Source organism: Petromyzon marinus, chromosome 65, assembly GCF_048934315.1.
Source record: "Petromyzon marinus isolate PM22_M1 ecotype Great Lakes invasive population chromosome 65, UKy_Petmar_22M1.pri1.0, whole genome shotgun sequence".
NCBI lineage: Eukaryota > Metazoa > Chordata > Hyperoartia > Petromyzontiformes > Petromyzontidae > Petromyzon > Petromyzon marinus.
In genome coordinates this window covers 8,118,852-8,136,213 of record NC_133731.1, presented here as the reverse complement: position 1 = coordinate 8,136,213, position 17,362 = coordinate 8,118,852, and the positions used below count along the sequence as shown (strand labels likewise).

The following is a 17,362-nucleotide window of genomic DNA, read 5'->3' as shown; positions in this document are numbered from 1 at the left end:
AGCTCTAACCACACTAACCCTCACCCCAACTACACTAGCTCTAATCACACTAACCCTCACCACAACCACACTAGCTCTAACCACACTAACCCTCACCCCAACCACACTAGCTCTAACCACAACACTAGCTCTAACCACAACCACACTAGCTCTAACCACAACACTAGCTCTAACCACACTAGCTCTTACCACACTAACCCTAGCCCCAACCACACTAGCTCTAACCACACTAACCCTCACCCCCAACCACACTAGCTCTAACCACACTAACCCTCACCCCAACCACACTAGCTCTAACCACAACACTAGCTCTAACCACAACCACACTAGCTCTAACCACACTAGCTCTAACCACAACCACACTAGCTCTAACCACACTAACCCTCACCCCCAACCACACTAGCTCTAACCACACTAGCTCTAACCACACTAACCCTCACCCCCAACCACACTAGCTCTAACCACACTAACCCTATCCCCAACCACACTAGCTCTAACCACACTAACCCTCACCCCCAACCACACTAGCTCTAACCACAACCACACTAGCTCTAACCACAACCACACTAGCCCTAACCACAACCACACTAGCTCTAACCACACTAACCCTCACCCCCAACCACACTAGCTCTAACCACACTAGCTCTAACCACAACACTAGCTCTAACCACACTAACCCTCACCCCCAACCACACTAGCTCTAACCACACTAACCCTCACCCCCAACCACACTAGCGAACTAGACCCTAGCCCTAACCCCAACCACAGCAACCCGAGTCACAGCAGCACGAACCAGCCAGACCCTAGCCCCGCCCCGCAGTGTCGTTGGTGGAGTCGCGCGTCCGTAGCGGACTGCTGGCCAGCCCCACTTGACCCCAAAGACCAACACAAAATCCGCAGCGCCATTCGACACTGCGTGACGGTGACGTCACCACGACGCCTGTGCCAGGCAAGGTGCACTTTGAGGCCACGTGAAGTGTCGAAGGGTCGCTGGCAGGAGGCCACGAGAGAGACCCAACGGGTGCCATGGGTTGACTGACTGAGATGGCTGGCCGATGCACCAGCTGTGACCCCTACTACTGCGCCAACTCGCTGTGTTTTAGCCGCCCGGCGCTCCGCTCGTTGTTGTGAGCGTCGCTCCTCCGCCCTCCGTTGTTGGTGGAGGGCGACTGCCTCCAACTGCCCAGTAGCAGCGTCCTTCACGAGCATCCTCCTCCACAGAGGCCGATCTTGACTCCTCCAGCCCACCCATGACCCCACCACCACCACCACCCGTGTAGTAACCACACGGACACGACAAGATAAGGAGGTTATTTTAGTATGTATTATCAAAAACAACTCTTTTTTTTAAATCTTAAATGTGTTTTTTTTTGTTTAAAGTGAAATATATACATTACGGATTACACAACATTATTGATAATAAATCAGAATAACAAATACACTTGTTAGTCACACAACGTGGCGTCGCTGTGTGCGCATACGTAACGGGCGTGAAGAGACAAGAGGACAGACAGACGGGTAACTGAAGAACAGAGAGAGAGACAAAGACGGAGGGGGCTGCGAGACATTCAATTCGTGTGGCAGCCACGTGGCGAGGGGTGGAGGAGGCATTCATCCGCGTGCGCGGAGGGTTACAGCCGTGGGGAGTGGTGCGGAGGGATACAGACGCGGGCACTCACTACGGCGGCGAGTGGGCGGGGTCTAACGTGATTTGCGAGTGACGTCACAGGGAGCCGCCTCTGGGAAGTTGGCTTCACGATATCGGGCTGTTGGTTTCAGGTGTTGTCTGGGTGTTGTCTGGGTGTTAGCGCTCGGGGTTTAGGGGTAGGCCCGTGAGGTTGAAGGGGGGGGGGAAGGTCAGAGATTTGGTTTGAGGGTTATAGGGCTTTAGGGGTTCAAGTTATAGGGGTTACGTTTATAGGGGTTAAGGTTCATGGCTAGGGGTTAGGGCTGTAGCTTGGGTTTAGAGTGATAATGATTGTAAGGGATAGAGTATTAGGAGTTGGAGGTTGGGGTTATTATTCGATGAGATTGAGGGGAGGGGGGGGGGGTAGGAGAGCAAGAAGAGGTGGAGGAGGTGGCAGAGAGAGGATGGATGAGGATGAAAGATGGTTGAAAGATGGATGAGGATGGAGGATTGATAAGGATAGAGGAAGGAGGAGGATGAGGAGGATGATCGCTGAGAGAAGGCACGTGGATGTTAATCGCATCACGAACTCCGTCCGGCGAGAATCAAAACCGATCCCAACGGGACCCGACAACGAAAAGTACAGTACCACAATAAATCATCATCAATTTTAGGTGTGTGGCCATTAAAATACAGCTGAGTTTGAAAGTTCAAACATTCATCGTTATCACCACGACCATCATCATCGTCTATATAATCTTTGCAGTAAAGTTCGTCTTTAATTAGTAAGCGTCACTTTGCGGTGGATTATTTTTTTAAAATATTTATATATTTTTTTTCAATCGATATAATCCACTAATAGGTCTATGACCACCACCCTTACCAGCCATCATCATGATGAGCATCACCCCCCTGCAATCATCATGAGTAGGCATCATTCCTGTCATCATCATCCCTGCCATCACCATCATCAGAATGAGCATCATCCCTGCCATCACCATCATCAGAATGAGCATCATCCCTGCCATCACCATCATCACAATGAGCATCATCCCTGCCATCACCATCATCACAATGAGCATCATCCCTGCCATCACCATCATCACAATGAGCATCATCCCTGCCATCACCATCATCACAATGAGCATCATCCCTGCCATCACCATCAGTAAGCCAACAATGATCTGCACGATTTCTTCATATCCCCAAGCGCATCATCACCCACCAAAGCATGATCACCATCATCATCATTATTCCCGCTCATCGTGACAGTCCTAAAATCATCATCATCATAAACCATCGCAATGATTATTAGAGGTCGTAATTGTCAATCGCCAGTTTCAAGGTGGCTGTGCGGAGAAGTCGACGGGCGGTCACGAGGCGGTGGAGGAGAGATTTCCCGGGCGATGGCGTTCACCTCTTTCCGTGCGTCTCTCGGCGTCTCCCGGCGTCGTTCCTTACTCGTCCTGCTGCCGAATGATCTTCTCAAGGAGTCGCATGGCGTCTGCGCCGTGGGCGTCGTCACTCGCTCGCTCTCTCCGAGTGGCCGAGTCAACAGGGAGTTTTATCTCTCCCCCCCCCGCCTCCCATCGCAAGGTGATGCCGTTCCAAGGTCCAACTACTGGCTTCAGGTTGAGAGTTGGTTCGTGTGCGTGTGTCTTTGTGTCCGATCCTTTCGGCGTGGTGCTGGCCACCCACCCACCCTCTCTCGCGTGCCGTGCTGCCCTTCATTAGGTGGTGCTACTCGCCAACAACACTTGCCCCAACAGTTCTGTAAAGGCTATACGGGGGATCTGTGTCTGGCCTTCATTAGGTGCTGCTCGCTAACAGCACTTGCCCCAACAGTTCTGTAAAGGCTATACGGGGGATCTGTGTCTGGCCTTCATTAGGTGCTGCTCGCTAACAGCACTTGCGCCAACAGTTCTGTAAAGGCTATACGGGGGATCTGTGTCTGGCCTTCATTAGGTGCTGCTACTCGCCAACAGCACTTGCCCCAACAGTTCTGTAAAGGCTATACGGGGGATCTTTGTCTGGCCTTCATTAGGTGCTGCTACTCGCCAACAGCACTTGCCCCAACAGTTCTGTAAAGGCTATACGGGGGATCTTTGTCTGGTTTTCATTAGGTGCTGCTAGTCGCCAACAGCATTTGCCCCAACAGTTCTGTAAAAAGGCTACACGGGGGATATTTTGTGCGTCTGTGTCCCACGTGTGTCAGGCAGGCAAGCGAGCGGACTGTGACGAGACAGCCAGACTGAACACACGGAAGCTGGTGGCATGCAGATTGGGGGAGAGTGTGTACACGGGAATCACACAGCCACGGGCACACACAGGCACACACATACAAAGACACATAGACACATAGACACACACACAGAAACAGGCATACAAGACACACGGGCGCACACAAAGATCCCCCGTATAGCCTGAACAGACTGTAGGGGCAAGTGCTGTTCGCGAGCACCTATGAAGGTCAGAACGGCACACGAGGGGGTGGGTGGCCAGCACCACGTCCGGCCGCTTTTGTCTCCCCAGTGGCGATGTTTTTACGCACCGCACCAGGTACTCATTTGAGGCCGACTCGACCTAGGGGAGGCCCAGTTCAGATAATCGTCACCGGTGTTGGCCGTGAGCGGGAATCGAACCCGGGTCGCCAGGTTCGTAGCGCAGCGTAGCGCTAACCACTACACCACCGCTCCCCCACACACGCACACCAACACACACGTGTATACACCCCATCACACACACACTTGCACGCACACCACACACACACACACGGTGATAATCACTGACAAGGCAGCTTGGCAACATAAATTAAACAAACAAACAAAGACAACGGCGAGTTGAGATATTTGGGGGGCGGTGAGGGGAGGCATAGCCAAGTGACGGGGACCAGCGGGGGGGGGGGGGGATCCACAACGTCTGTGAACTCTGGAGGAACGACCCCCCCCGTCCGCCCCCCCTCCGCCTCCCCCACTCCAACCACGTGCATGCAAATTAATAAGCGGGGGTGCTGGGCAGGATTGGATGGTGATTGGTGGAAAGTGGTGGGGGGGGGGCAATCAGATATCAGCTCCACGGGAATCACAGCGAGAGCGGCACAGCGGCATGCGCTTAAGAGGGCACGCGCCTGGGGTCACGCGCCTGGGGTGACGCGCCTGGGGTCACGCGCCTGGGGTCACGCGCCTGGGGTCACGCGCCTGGGGTCACGCGCCTGGGGTCACGCGCCTGGGGTCACGCGCCTGGGGTCACGCGCCTGGGGTCACGCGCCTGGGGTCACGCGCCTGGGGTCACGCGCCTGGGGTCACGCGCCTGGGGTCACGCGCCTGGGGTCACGCGCCTGGGGTCACGCGCTGCTATAATCGAGGCTGAACACTCTCCACCCCCCACCCCGGGGGAATGATTCTCTCGCGCCACATCCTCCTCCACTTCATTTTGTCCCAAAGCCGTGCAATATGGGATTGCTATAGGATACACAATTATTATAGGGCTGTTATGGATCGGCGTATCTTGTAGTAAATCAACCTACTCGCCAGCCAGCCGCCCAAGCCGACCTAGCTATCGGCATTCCAGATAATATCGAGCAAAACGGTGAGCCCTGCTTATAACGCCGAACCGTATAGCCTACACCTGCAGCTACTGTAGCATACACCTGTACCCAACACCTGTAGCCTACACCATGATCCCTTAGCAGGAATTACAACCTGGCCCATACCTGCACCGAACACCTGTAAGCCCTACATCATGAGTCCAGGCCGGTAATACACACGAGACCGCACATGAAGCCTACACCTGTAACACCTGTAGGCTGTAGGCTGCACCAGTAAATCGCACCTGGCCACATCCTGCGAGCCAGCGAAGGGGTTACCGGCGGGCGATGGCAGCTGGATGCCCTGCTGCTGAGACTGCGAGAGAAGGGTGGGGGGGGGGGGCGAGGTAGGTGTGGGGGAGGGGGGGGAGGGGCTGTGACCCCCCCCCCCCCACCAATCCGACCCCCTTCCCCCCCAGTAAGGGTCCTCGTGATGGTAAGGGTTGGAGGAGTGGGGGTGAGTAGAAGGCACACCCCCCCCCCCTCGCCCCCAATTCAAACGCTGTAGGAGAGAGAGGGAGACAGAGACGAGGTGGCGTGAGACGGAGACATTGGCAGGACGGGAAATCTCTTGAGCGAGGCAATGGTGGACGGGAGGGCTTAGAATCTCAAGCCGCCAAGGATCACGACACTGGGTCCGCCTCTTTCCCGAGTCGACAAAACCCTCCTAGTGCATTGCGCGTGGCACGCGGCACCACCCCCACCCACTCACCCCCACTCACTCACCCCCACTCACTCACTCACCCTCACCCACTCACTCACCCCCACCCACTCACCCCCACCCACCGCGTGCACCTCCATGCGGTCCGTCAGCACAGTCTCGCATTGCTGGCTCATGGACGGGTATTGACCATAGGGTTACGCTGCCCAGAGACTTGCATTGCCCGTGACTCGTGTCTGCTTGCCAGTGAGCGCGAGTCACCTGCTACGTCCGTTTGACGTCTACGAAACTTTGAGAACTCTGCAACTGCGCTCCGATGGCCGAGCCGACCGACCGACCGGCCGGCTCACCCCACGCGTGCGACGGGATTTCAATTCGCTTCATCGCAGTTGCCGCATTTGCACTTGTTCTGCCCCCGCCAATCTGGTGACGATCTTGGCCGCAACTCTTGAGGCATGAGAACCTCCACCAATCCTTCTTGCCCTGGGGTCTCTCTGGAGGAGTCCATCTCAGCCGGGTAAGCCAACTTGAAGCGGACTCCGTAAACTATAAAACCATCGCCACGCCAACTCCCCTCCATCCTCGCAGGGGCGGCTTTTAGCTCAGCCCATCGAAAACAAAGCGGGTTGCCGCACTGCGCGGCGCTATTAGGCGCTATATACACTGCACACGCTACGCGATGCACTACACTCTTGGGTAACCAGCGAACAAAGGCGGCCAACCGCATCGCGCGGCGCTTTCGGACGCGCGCTTCTGCGGCCGTCTGGAACGGACTTGCACGCATCGTGATGCACCACCCCGACAACAACCACCACCACCACCGCCACCACCACCACCCACCCACCGCCACCCACCCACCGCGTCGCCTCTGTCCACCCAGCGGCGTGAACGAGGGTCGGCCACAATCGGTCGGGCGGCCCGGAACGTCGCGTGCGGCGGCGGGTGAGGCGGCCATGACGTCACCGCCGTTGTTGTGACGTCATGGCTAATGGCGGCTGCTGCTGTTGTTGTTGCCCCGACGAGTCCGTTAAGGCTACACGGGGGAGCTTTGTCTTTGGTGGGGGCAACGCGTGGGTTTAAAACCAGAACGAAAATGGCTCCACTGGACGGAGCCCGCGAGAGGCCTCTCTAAAGGGGGGAGGGGGGGGTTACTTACTTTGGCCTACTCTTCCACAGCGTTACGTTTCATAAACCGGAAGTGAAACCAACGTTTGGCCCAACGTTGGGCCAATGTTAGAATTCGGTTGGAAACACACACGCATGTTTACAAACGTGCGCGCGTGCCTGCACGTATGTTCTTTTTTTACACTGGGAACTCGGTACTGCTTTGTGAGAACGTGGAACGAGAATCTCGCTTCTAAGCGACGGGCAATCTGCTCGCTAACAAACTGCACCACGCACCACTCCTGTATGCACCCCACACCCAACCACCTTCCTCCTGTATGCACCACACAAACTCCCTGTGGTATATGCACCGCTCCCAACCACCCGCAGACAAAACACAGGCAGGCACACACAACATACGCGTAGACCAAGTACACGCACACACACACACACACCCAACATGCATGATTCCCATCACACGCACGCACACGCGTGTATCCCCGCGCGTGTGCGTGTCCTGCGCGTGTGTGCGTGTGTGTCCGTGCGTGTCTGTGTCCGTGCCCACTCTTGTGCCCGTGCCCGCGTGTCCGTGCGTGCCCGCGTGCCCATGCCCGCGTGTGCGTGCGTGCCTGCGTGCCCGTGCCCACTCGCGTGTCCGTGCGTGCCCCTACACAACGGTGTGCTGCGCGCTGCAGGAGACGTTGCTGGGGCGGTGCCCCCCCCGCTCGTCGACCCCCACCCCCCCCTCCGCCGGCTCGAGCCCCCCCCCGTCCCTCCCCCCGGCGGGGCTCTCCGCCCGCTCGCGCCCGGCCCCCACGCTGCTGCCGTTGTGCTGCTGGTTGCTGGCCCTCTCCGCTCCCTCCCACGACGAGTCCCCCAGTTCCCGCTGGGACGATTCGAGCGGGTCGCCACCTCCTCCGCCTCCTCCTCCGCCTCCGCCTCCTCCGCCTCCTCCGCCACCTCGTCGCTCGCGTCCATCCTTGTTCTGGCCCAGGTTTCCCAGGAGCTGCATCTTCTCCTGCTCCTCCTTGAGGAAGGTGGCGACGATGAGAGTTCGCTCCTTCTTCAGGCAGTCCGCGATGTCCTTGGGGATGTCGGGGATGAGCCAGTCGAGGACATTGCTCAGGAACATGACGAGGTTCTGCGGGAGACGAGGGTGGAGGGTGGTCACGGCAGGATTGGGGCGAGATGTGAATGTTACAGGCGAGCGGGTCACGGATGAATCGAGTGAACGAGCGAGCGGGTGGAGTGAGCGGGCGAGCGGGTGAACGAGCGGTGAATGAGCGAGCGGGTGAACGAGCGGGCGAGCGAATGCGCTGCGAGCGAGCGAGCGGTTGGGCGAGCCAGCGAGCGTGCGGCGAGCGGGCGGGCGAGGGTGCTCGCCTGGAAGATGATGACGAAGGCGAGGCGGGCGGCCATGACGGCCCAGTACTGCTTGTTGGTGTCGTACGGCCGCTCCGAGCCCGGCGGGTCGCGGTAGTCCTTGTACCTGCACCGCCCCCGCCGGCCACCACCACCACCACCACCACGGCCACCACAACACCGCAAGTTAGTACTGCGCTCGGGATGCACACCGAGCCGTGTCTGAACGGCGGCGTCACACGTAGGGAGGACAAGCGGCGAGACAACGTTGGCGACTTGCCCGCCCACCCACTCACTGGCTTGCCCACCCACTCACTGGCTTGCCCACCCGCTCACTTGCCCGCCCACCCGCTCACTGGCTTGCCCACCCGCTCACTGGCTTGCCCACCCGCTCACTGGCTTGCCCACCCACTCACTGGCTTGCCCACCCGCTCACTCGCTTGCCCACCCGCTCACTGGCTTGCCCACCCGCTCACTGGCTTGCCCACCCGCTCACTCGCTTGCCCACCCGCTCACTGGCTTGCCCACCCACTCACTGGCTTGCCCACCCACTCACTCGCTTGCCCACCCACTCACTGGCTTGCCCACCCACTCACTGGCTTGCCCACCCACTCACTGGCTTGCCCACCCGCTCACTCGCTTGCCCACCCACTCACTGGCTTGCCCACCCACTCACTGGCTTGCCCACCCACTCACTCGCTTGCCCACCCATTCACTCGCTTGCCCACCCGCTCACTGGCTTGCCCGCCCACCCACTCACTTGCCCACCCACTCACTCGCTTGCTTCCCCACCTGCGCCCGTTTGCCCACTCGCCCACCAACCCGCCCAATAACCAACCCACCCACCCCATCACCCACCCATTCAACAACAACATAACGTAGACAATACCTGTGGGTCTCTGTGCGAGGCTATGAGTCGCCGCGTTGAGTATGGGCCGACTCTCACCTCGCGACTTCATGACCCCGTGACCCCACCCCCCCTGGCTCCCCCACCATCGCTACCCCCTCAACTCAACCGCCACTACGCGACGACGAGGGCCCGACGACGACGAGACAATGACAACCCGACGACGACGACGAAGGAGAAGATGAAGATGAAGGAGGAGAGGGAGAAGAAGGAGGAGAGGGAGAAGAAGGAGGAGAGGGAGAAGAAGGAGGAGAGGGAGAAGAAGGAGGAGAGGGAGAAGAAGGAGGAGAGGGAGAAGAAGGAGGAGAGGGAGAAGAAGGAGGAGAGGGAGAAAAAGGAGGAGAGGGAGAAGAAGGAGGAGAGGGAGAAGAAGGAGGAGAGGGAGAAGAAGGAGGAGAGGGAGGAGAAGGAGGAGAGGGAGGAGAAGGAGGAGAGGGAGGAGAAGGAGGAGAGGGAGGAGAAGGAGGAGAAGGAGGAGAGGGAGGAGAAGGAGGAGAGGGAGGAGAAGGAGGAGAGGGAGGAGAAGGAGGAGAGGGAGGAGAAGGAGGAGAGGGAGGAGAAGGAGGAGAAGGAGGAGAGGGAGGAGAAGGAGGAGAGGGAGGAGAAGGAGGAGAGGGAGGAGAAGGAGGAGAGGGAGGAGAAGGAGGAGAAGGAGAGGGAGGAGAAGGAGAAGGAGAGGGAGAGGGAGAGGGAGAAGAAGAAGACGAAGAAGACGAAGAAGACGAAGAAGAACAAGAAGAAGATGAAGAAGAGGAAGAAGAAGAAGAAGGAGAAGAAGAAGAAGAGGAAGAAGGAGAAGGAGAAGAAGAAGAAGAACAACAAGAACAAGAAGAGGAACAAGAGGAAGAAGGAGAAGAGCGGCCGACCTGCAGGAGAGGACCTCCGCGTCGCCCCCCGTGCCGACGTCGCCGGCCGGGCCGGTGCCCTCGGCGAAGTCGCTGACGTTGAAATGCGACAGCGTGTGGTCCACAAAGCCCCGCATGGTGCCGTCCGCGCTGTACATGTACAGGTAGACGAGCCGCGGGATGAAGTCCGACGTGGTCGAGATCACAAACGCCTGGGGTGGGGGGGGTGAGCGGGGGTGAGAGCGGGGTGGGGTGGGGTCACACGGTGGACCGATTGTTGGGTCACGGCGAGGGGTTACGGATGGAGGAAGGAGAGCGACCGAGCGGTGGAGCAGCGGTGAGCGAGCTGCGCTACGAACCCGGCGAGTTCCATTCCCGCTCAGGGCCAGCAACACCCGTGATGGTGAGCCTGCTCGGCGCTGCTCGCTAACGGCACAAGCCTCGACAGTCTGTTGAGATGCTACACGGGGGATCTTTGGGTGACGGGGAGAGTGGGTGATGGACGGATATAGTGTGGCGTCTCAAGGGGGATGAAAGTGGATGAAATGGGATGTGTTGGCTGGAGTGAGCGGAGGGGAGGGAGCGAGGGAACGGAAGGAGGAGCGAGGGCGTCGTGGGGGATGGAATCCCCGACTCACGTTTGTGATGACGCTGAGTTTCCCGATGCCGGAGAGGATGTTGAACCAGATTCCTGGGAGAGCCACGGAGCAGAGGGGGGGTTGGGGGGGATCAGGTGGAGGGAGGGGTTGGGGGGGGGGGGAGCCATCGCGTCAGCTCGGTGCAGGTGCACCGCCTGCACACTCGCGGCCGCGTTGGCGCGAGGGCGAGCGTCGCGGCTCTCGCAAATCCATCCGTGTTGTGCGCCCTCCTCCACCCGGCAGTGTCCATTGGCGAGCCCCGTCACGTGAACTAAAGAGCGCCGCGATCGGCGACGGACCGCAGCGACAACGGTTCGGCGGGGCGCCGCCAAGATGGCAAACCCGCAACGTTTACACAAAATGCGTCAAATTGTCTCAAACGCTCCTTGTCACACGCGGCTTGCGAACATCTTAATGCGGAGAGGAGCCGCAGAGCTTGGGGCTGGTAGCAGCGGGGGGGGCTCCCTCACCGCCCCGCCTTCCGGCTCTGTGTGTGCTGCGAGAGACGCAACTCACACGAACCACGTGAATATATTAAACTAAACATAGTTGTTGTTGTTGTTTGCGTTATTAGTTGTTGTGCGTGATTTTATTTCTATCTGGCATCGACCCGTCACCGCGCCAACCCCGGCCAGCCGCACTCTGGGCCATCCTCGTGTCGTGGCAGCGGCTTTTGGCTGCCCACGGAACAAAGACGCTTTCTGCATCGTGCGCCTTCACATGCGATATACACCGGACTATTTACTCCACCAAACATTACACTATACAGTTTAACACGTAGGCTTTCGCGACCAATATTATTCATAATAAAGGTTTGTGGGTTAGATCGCGTTTATTTATAAATGTGTCGTAACCCTCCACCACCCAACACGGCCAATCAGCAAAAAAAGTGTCACGTTGACAAAAGACAAATAATTCACTACTTCAGCCCACCGGTGTGTTGAAGAGTTAATCCACATTTACAGTTTGAGTACGACGTTTCGCTGGTAAATACATCCAGCGTCATCAAGCAATTCGCCAGAATGTATTTACCAGCGAAACGTCGTACTCAAACTGTAAATGTGGATTAACTCTTCAACACACCGGTGGGCTGAAGTAGTGAATTATTTGTCTTTTGTCAACGTGACACTTTTTTTGCTGATTGGCCGTGTCGGGTGGTGGAGGGTTACGACACATTTATAAATAAACGCGATCTAACCCACAAACCTTTATTATGAATTACACTATACACTACACATTACACTGCACACGACACTTTTGGCCGGCCATCAAACTGACAAGGCCGCCGCATCGCCCGGCGCTTTCTGGTGCGCTTCTGCGGCCGTCTGGAACGCTCTTCCTTCCGATATATCAGGAAGCCACTGGGAGCTGTGAACTCTTAAATCATCGTCTACATTGACAAACTCGTTTCTTCAAAATAGCTTTTTGTGTTTAGTTTGTTGTCCTTCCCCGCGCCACCGCTTGGCTACCTACGGTCCGAAAGAAGTTCAACGTACACACATCATCCTCACTGCCCTGGGGTACGCGTTTTAGAGCCGGCTGCGTTTTCCTGATCGTGCCACTGGGTGGCAGGGGCTGTGTCACGTTTACAGTGATGGAACGACATGAGCCAGGTGTCAAGTTGACTCGGTGTGTGACGAGGTGGGAACTCTGGAGACCGGGATCGAGAGGTCTCATTTGCAAGAGCGATTTAATGAGTGGACGAATGAGTGAGCGGGTGGGTGGGTGGGTGAATGAACGAGTGGGTGAGAAAGATCGCGAGTGAGCGAATAAACGAGTGAATGAGTGAGTGGGTGAGATTCCGAGTGAGTGAATGAGTGATTGGGTGAGTGAGTGGGTGAGTGAATGAGTGCGATCGTGAGCGAGTGGGCGAATTAGATCGTAAGCGAGTGGGTGGGTGAGTGTGATCGTGAGCGAGTGGGCGAGTGGGCGAGTGAGATCGAGAGTGAGTGAATGAGTGAGTGAGATCGTAAGCGAGTGGGCAAGTGGGTGGGTGAGTGCAATCGTGAGTGAGTGGGTGGGTGAGTGAGATCGTGAGCGAGTGGGTGGGTGAGTGAGATCGTGAGCGAGTGGGCGAGTGGGTGGGTGAGTGAGATCGTGAGCGAGTGAATGAGTAAGTGAGATCGTGAGCGAGTGGGCGAGTGGGTGGGTGAGTGAGATCATGAGCAAGTGGGTGAGCGAGTGGGTGAGTGAGATCGTGAGCGAGTGGGTCAGCGGGTGGGTGAGTGAGATCATGAGCAAGTGGGTGAGCGAGTGGGTGAGCGAGATTGTGAGTGATTTAGTGAGTAGGTGAGTGAATTAACGAGTGGGCGAGTGGGTGGGTGAGTGAGATCGTGAGTGAATGAGATCGTGAGCGAGTGGGCGAGCAGGTGGGTGAGTGAGATCATGAGCAAGTGGGTGAGTGAGATCGTGAGCGAGTGGGCGAGCATGTGGGTGAGTGAGATTGTGAGTGAGTTAGTGAGTAGGTGAGTGAATGAACGAGTGGGTGCGTGAGTTCCAGTTTCAAGTGGCTGTTGTGTAACCAGTTAAAAACTCGAAGAGAGAGCGGGAGGATGGGCGTTAGTCGAGGGACCGCTGCTCTGTGCGTGCGATCCAAACTGAGTAACGAGCAGGGTTTATTTTTTAAATTCAAATCGTGGGCAAATGTGGACCGTGCCTGCTGGCCCACAACAATGTCGTCATTGTGGTTGCTGCTGTTGTTGTTGTTGCTGCTGCTGCTGTTGCGATTGTGATTGTTGTGGTTGTTGTTATTGTAGTTGTGGTTGCAGTGGTAGTTGTTGTTGTTGTAGTTATGGCGGTGGTTGCGATTACGGTTGTGGTTGTTGTTTTGCAGTTATTTGTGCCGTTGTTGTTGTTGCAGATTTGATTGCGATTGTTGTTGGTGTTGTTGCAGTTGTTGTGGTTGTTATAGCAGCGGTTGTGATTATTGTTGCTGAGGGTTGTGGTTGTTGCAGTTATTGTGGTTGTTGTTGTGGTTGTTGTTGCCCTTGTTATTACGGTGGTTGTTGCTGTGGTTGTTGTGGTTGTTGTGGTGGTTGTTGTTGTGGTTGTTGTGGTTGTTGTTTTTGTGGTTGTTGTTTTTGTGGTTGTTGTTTTTGTGGTTGTTGTTTTTGTGGTTGTTGTTTTTGTGGTTGTTGTTTTTGTGGTTGTTGTTTTTGTGGTTGTTGTTGTGGTTGTTGTGTCGTTGTTGTTGTGGTTGTTGTGGTTGTGGTTGTTGTGGTTGTTGTTTTTGTGGTTGTTGTTTTTGTGGTTGTTGTTTTTGTGGTTGTTGTGGTGGTTGTTGTGGTGGTTGTTGTTGTGGTTGTTGTTGTGGTTGTTGTGTGGTTGTTGCGGTGGTTGTTGCGGTGGTTGTTGCGGTGGTTGTTGCGGTGGTTGTTGCGGTTGTTGTTGTGGTGGTTGTTGTGGTTGTTGTTGTGGTTGTTGTGGTGGTTGTTGTTGTGGTTGTTGTGGTGGTGGTTGTTGTGGTGGTTGTTGTGGTGGTTGTTGTGGTGGTTGTTGTGGTGGTTGTTGTGGTAGTTGTTGTGGTTGTTGTTGCTGTGGTTGTTGTGGTGGTTGTTGTGGTGGTTGTTGTGGTGGTTGTTGTGGTTGTTGTGGTGGTTGTTGTGGTGGTTGTTGCGGTTGTTGTGGTGGTTGTTGTTGTGGTTGTTGTGGTGGTTGTTGTGGTGGTTGTTGCGGTTGTTGTGGTGGTTGTTGTTGTGGTTGTTGTTGTTGTTGTGGTTGTTGTTGTGGTTGTTGTTGTGGTTGTGGTTGTTGTGGTGGTTGTTGTGTTGGTTGTTGTTGTGGTTGTTGTTGTGGTTGTTGTGGTGGTTGTTGTTGTGGTTGTTGTGGTTGTTGTTGTGGTTGTTGTTGTTGTTGTGGTTGTTGTGGTGGTTGTTGTGTTGGTTGTTGTTGTGGTTGTTGTTGTGGTTGTTGTGGTGGTTGTTGTTGTGGTTGTTGTGGTTGTTGTTGTTGTTGTGGTTGTTGTGGTGGTTGTTGTTGTGGTGGTTGTCGCGGGCCCCCACCGATGTCCTTGGCGCGCACGGCCGTGGGTCTCCGCAGCTCGGAGACGAACTTCTTGGCGTCCAGGCGGATCTCGATGACGTTGTTGAGCAGCGCAAAGAGCGGCGCCAGTGGGAAGGACGCCACGAACAGCGTCACGAAGCCAAACTGGATGACTGGGGGGGGGGGGAGGAGGAGTAGACCAACGTCATCATCATCAACAGCAGCAGCAGCATCGTCATGAAGATCCCCACGATGATCTCGGCAGCATTAGCGACACTGCACCACCGCCAACACCGTCACTTACGCAGCAGCAGCAGCATCACCAACCACGCGCGTGGGGGATTGGTGCGGCCGGACAAGCGGGGTCGGTGTGGCCACAGAATGTGCACGGCGGGTGGGGGTTGCGGTGGGGTGGGTGTTGGCGTGGCCGGGGACGTGACCGTGGCCGGCGTGACCGTGGCCGGCGTGTCCGGTACACGGGCGTGGCCGGTACACGGGTGTGGCCGGGACGAGAGCGCGAGTGACCGGCGCGTCCGGCACGTACTCATCTCCATGTACTCGGGGGTGAGGCCGGCGTAGGGGTCCAGTTCGTGGTCCAGGTCCCAGCGGCGCTTGGGGAGCCCCTCGGAGTCGCCGTCGCCGCCGCCGTGGTGGTGGTGGTGCAGGTGCAGCACCTCCTTCTTGCGTAGGCTTCGCAGCAGCTTCTTCATCCTCCTGCACCATCATCGTCGGCATCATTGACATTATGATGACTGTTGCAATAATCATCATCTTCTTCTTTGGTTCTTTCGGTAAAGTCAAGTAGAATGAGAATAAAATAAAAAAATTGATAAAATAACACAGTAATATTCTCACGACGTTTCGGCCACAACACAAGCGGCCTTCATCAGGTGAAGGGACGAGACTGTCTGGTAGGACAGCGCTGTCCTCCAGACAGTCTCGTCCCTTCACCTGAAGAAGGCCGCTTGTGTTGTGGCCGAAACGTCGTGATAATATTATTGTGTTATTTTATTTTATCAATTTATTATTTTATTCTCATTCTACGTTACTTTACCGAAAGAACCAAAGAAGATTAATCCTTGCAGTCACGAAAGCTTTAAATCGAAATATAATCATCATCGTCAAGATCTCCACAATCATCTCTACATTAACACCGTCTTCGGCATCATCGGCCGATGACGATATTAATGATTGTTGCAATAATCATCGTAACATCATTACTATAAATCTCGTCATCATAATTATCATCTATATAATTATCACCACAATCGTCATTGTTATGGTAAACATCATAATTTCTGATCATATAATTCATCTTCGTCATCATCGTCGTGATAGTGGTGGTGGACTCACGGGATGCCGATCTCAAAGAGGTTGTTCTGGATGAGCTGCTTGCCGAGCATGATGATGCTGAGCTGGATGCAGAGCTCCATGAGACAGCCGCCCGGGGCACACTGACACGTGGTGAGAGACACGTGGTGAGACACACGCGATGCGACACACGTGGTGAGACACGTGGTGAGACACGTGGTGAGACACGCGGTGAGACACGCGGTGAGACACGCGGTGAGACACACGCGGTGAGACACACGCGGTGAGACACGCTGTGAGACACGCGGTGAAACACGCGGTGAGAGACACGCGGTGAGAGACACGCGGTGAGAGACACGCGGGGAGACACGCGGGGAGACACGCGGGGAGACACGCGGGGAGACACGCGGGGAGACACGCGGGGAGACACGCGGGGAGACACGCGGGGAGACACGTGGGGAGACACGTGGGGAGACACATGGGGAGACACATGGGGAGACACGGAGACGTTGGGATGCGGTGTGAAGTCGGACACGGGGGAGGATGCGAGAGAGAGCTGTGACGATGTCAAAGATGATGAGGAGGTGCTCACCTCCTCCATGCGATGACCGGGGAAGACGTACACGTAGTTTCCTGGTCTCCCCACGAACCTGCACGTGCACACAAAGATAAAGGCCCCCCATGTAGCCCGTGCATACTGCCGGTACAAGTTCTGTCAGCGAGTGGCACCTACGCCTTTGCCTCCCCCAGCTGCTCGTTTACGGCCGGACAGTCACCCCTGGCGTTAGCCGTGGCTGGGATTCGTACTCAGACAGTCACCCCTGGTGCTAGCCATGGCTGGGATTCGTACTCAGACAGTCACCCCTGACGTTAGCCGTGGCTGGGATTCGTACTCACATAGTCACCCCCTGGCGTTAGCCGTGGCTGGGATTCGTACTCAGACAGTCACCCCTGACGTTAGCCGTGGCTGGGATTCGTACTCAGACAGTCACCCCCTGGCGTTAGCCGTGGCTGGGATTCGTACTCAGACAGTCACCCCTGACGTTAGCCGTGGCTGGGATTCGTACTCAGACAGTCACCCCCTGGCGTTAGCCGTGGCTGGGATTCGTACTCAGACAGTCACCCCTGACGTTAGCCGTGGCTGGGATTCGTACTCAGACAGTCACCCCCTGGCGTTAGCCGTGGCTGGGATTCGTACTCAGACAGTCACCCCTGACGTTAGCCGTGGCTGGGATTCGTACTCAGACAGTCACCCCCTGGCGTTAGCCGTGGCTGGGATTCGTACTCAGACAGTCACCCCTGACGTTAGCCGTGGCTGGGATTCGTACTCAGACAGTCAC

At 56.3% G+C, this 17,362-nt stretch overlaps 1 protein-coding gene across 5 annotated transcripts in view; it reads right to left on the bottom strand.

Moving 5' to 3' along the window:
• Positions 1 to 1,302: 1,302 nt before the first annotated feature.
• LOC116956436 (anoctamin-1) overlaps positions 1,303 to 17,362 on the bottom strand; it is a 177,592-nt gene continuing 161,532 nt past the window's right edge. For all 5 annotated transcript variants that reach the window (XM_076054340.1, XM_076054342.1, XM_076054341.1 and 2 more), the window contains 9 exons: positions 16,615 to 16,672; positions 16,065 to 16,165; positions 15,256 to 15,425; positions 14,732 to 14,884; positions 10,731 to 10,783; positions 10,114 to 10,304; positions 8,362 to 8,467; positions 7,650 to 8,119; positions 1,303 to 5,715 (listed from right to left, as the gene is read on the bottom strand). In XM_076054340.1, the coding sequence (XP_075910455.1) occupies positions 5,709 to 5,715; positions 7,650 to 8,119; positions 8,362 to 8,467; positions 10,114 to 10,304; positions 10,731 to 10,783; positions 14,732 to 14,884; positions 15,256 to 15,425; positions 16,065 to 16,165; positions 16,615 to 16,672 (1,309 nt within the window). In that variant the 3' untranslated portion in view covers positions 1,303 to 5,708. The remainder of the gene's footprint in view (positions 5,716 to 7,649; positions 8,120 to 8,361; positions 8,468 to 10,113; positions 10,305 to 10,730; positions 10,784 to 14,731; positions 14,885 to 15,255; positions 15,426 to 16,064; positions 16,166 to 16,614; positions 16,673 to 17,362) is intronic.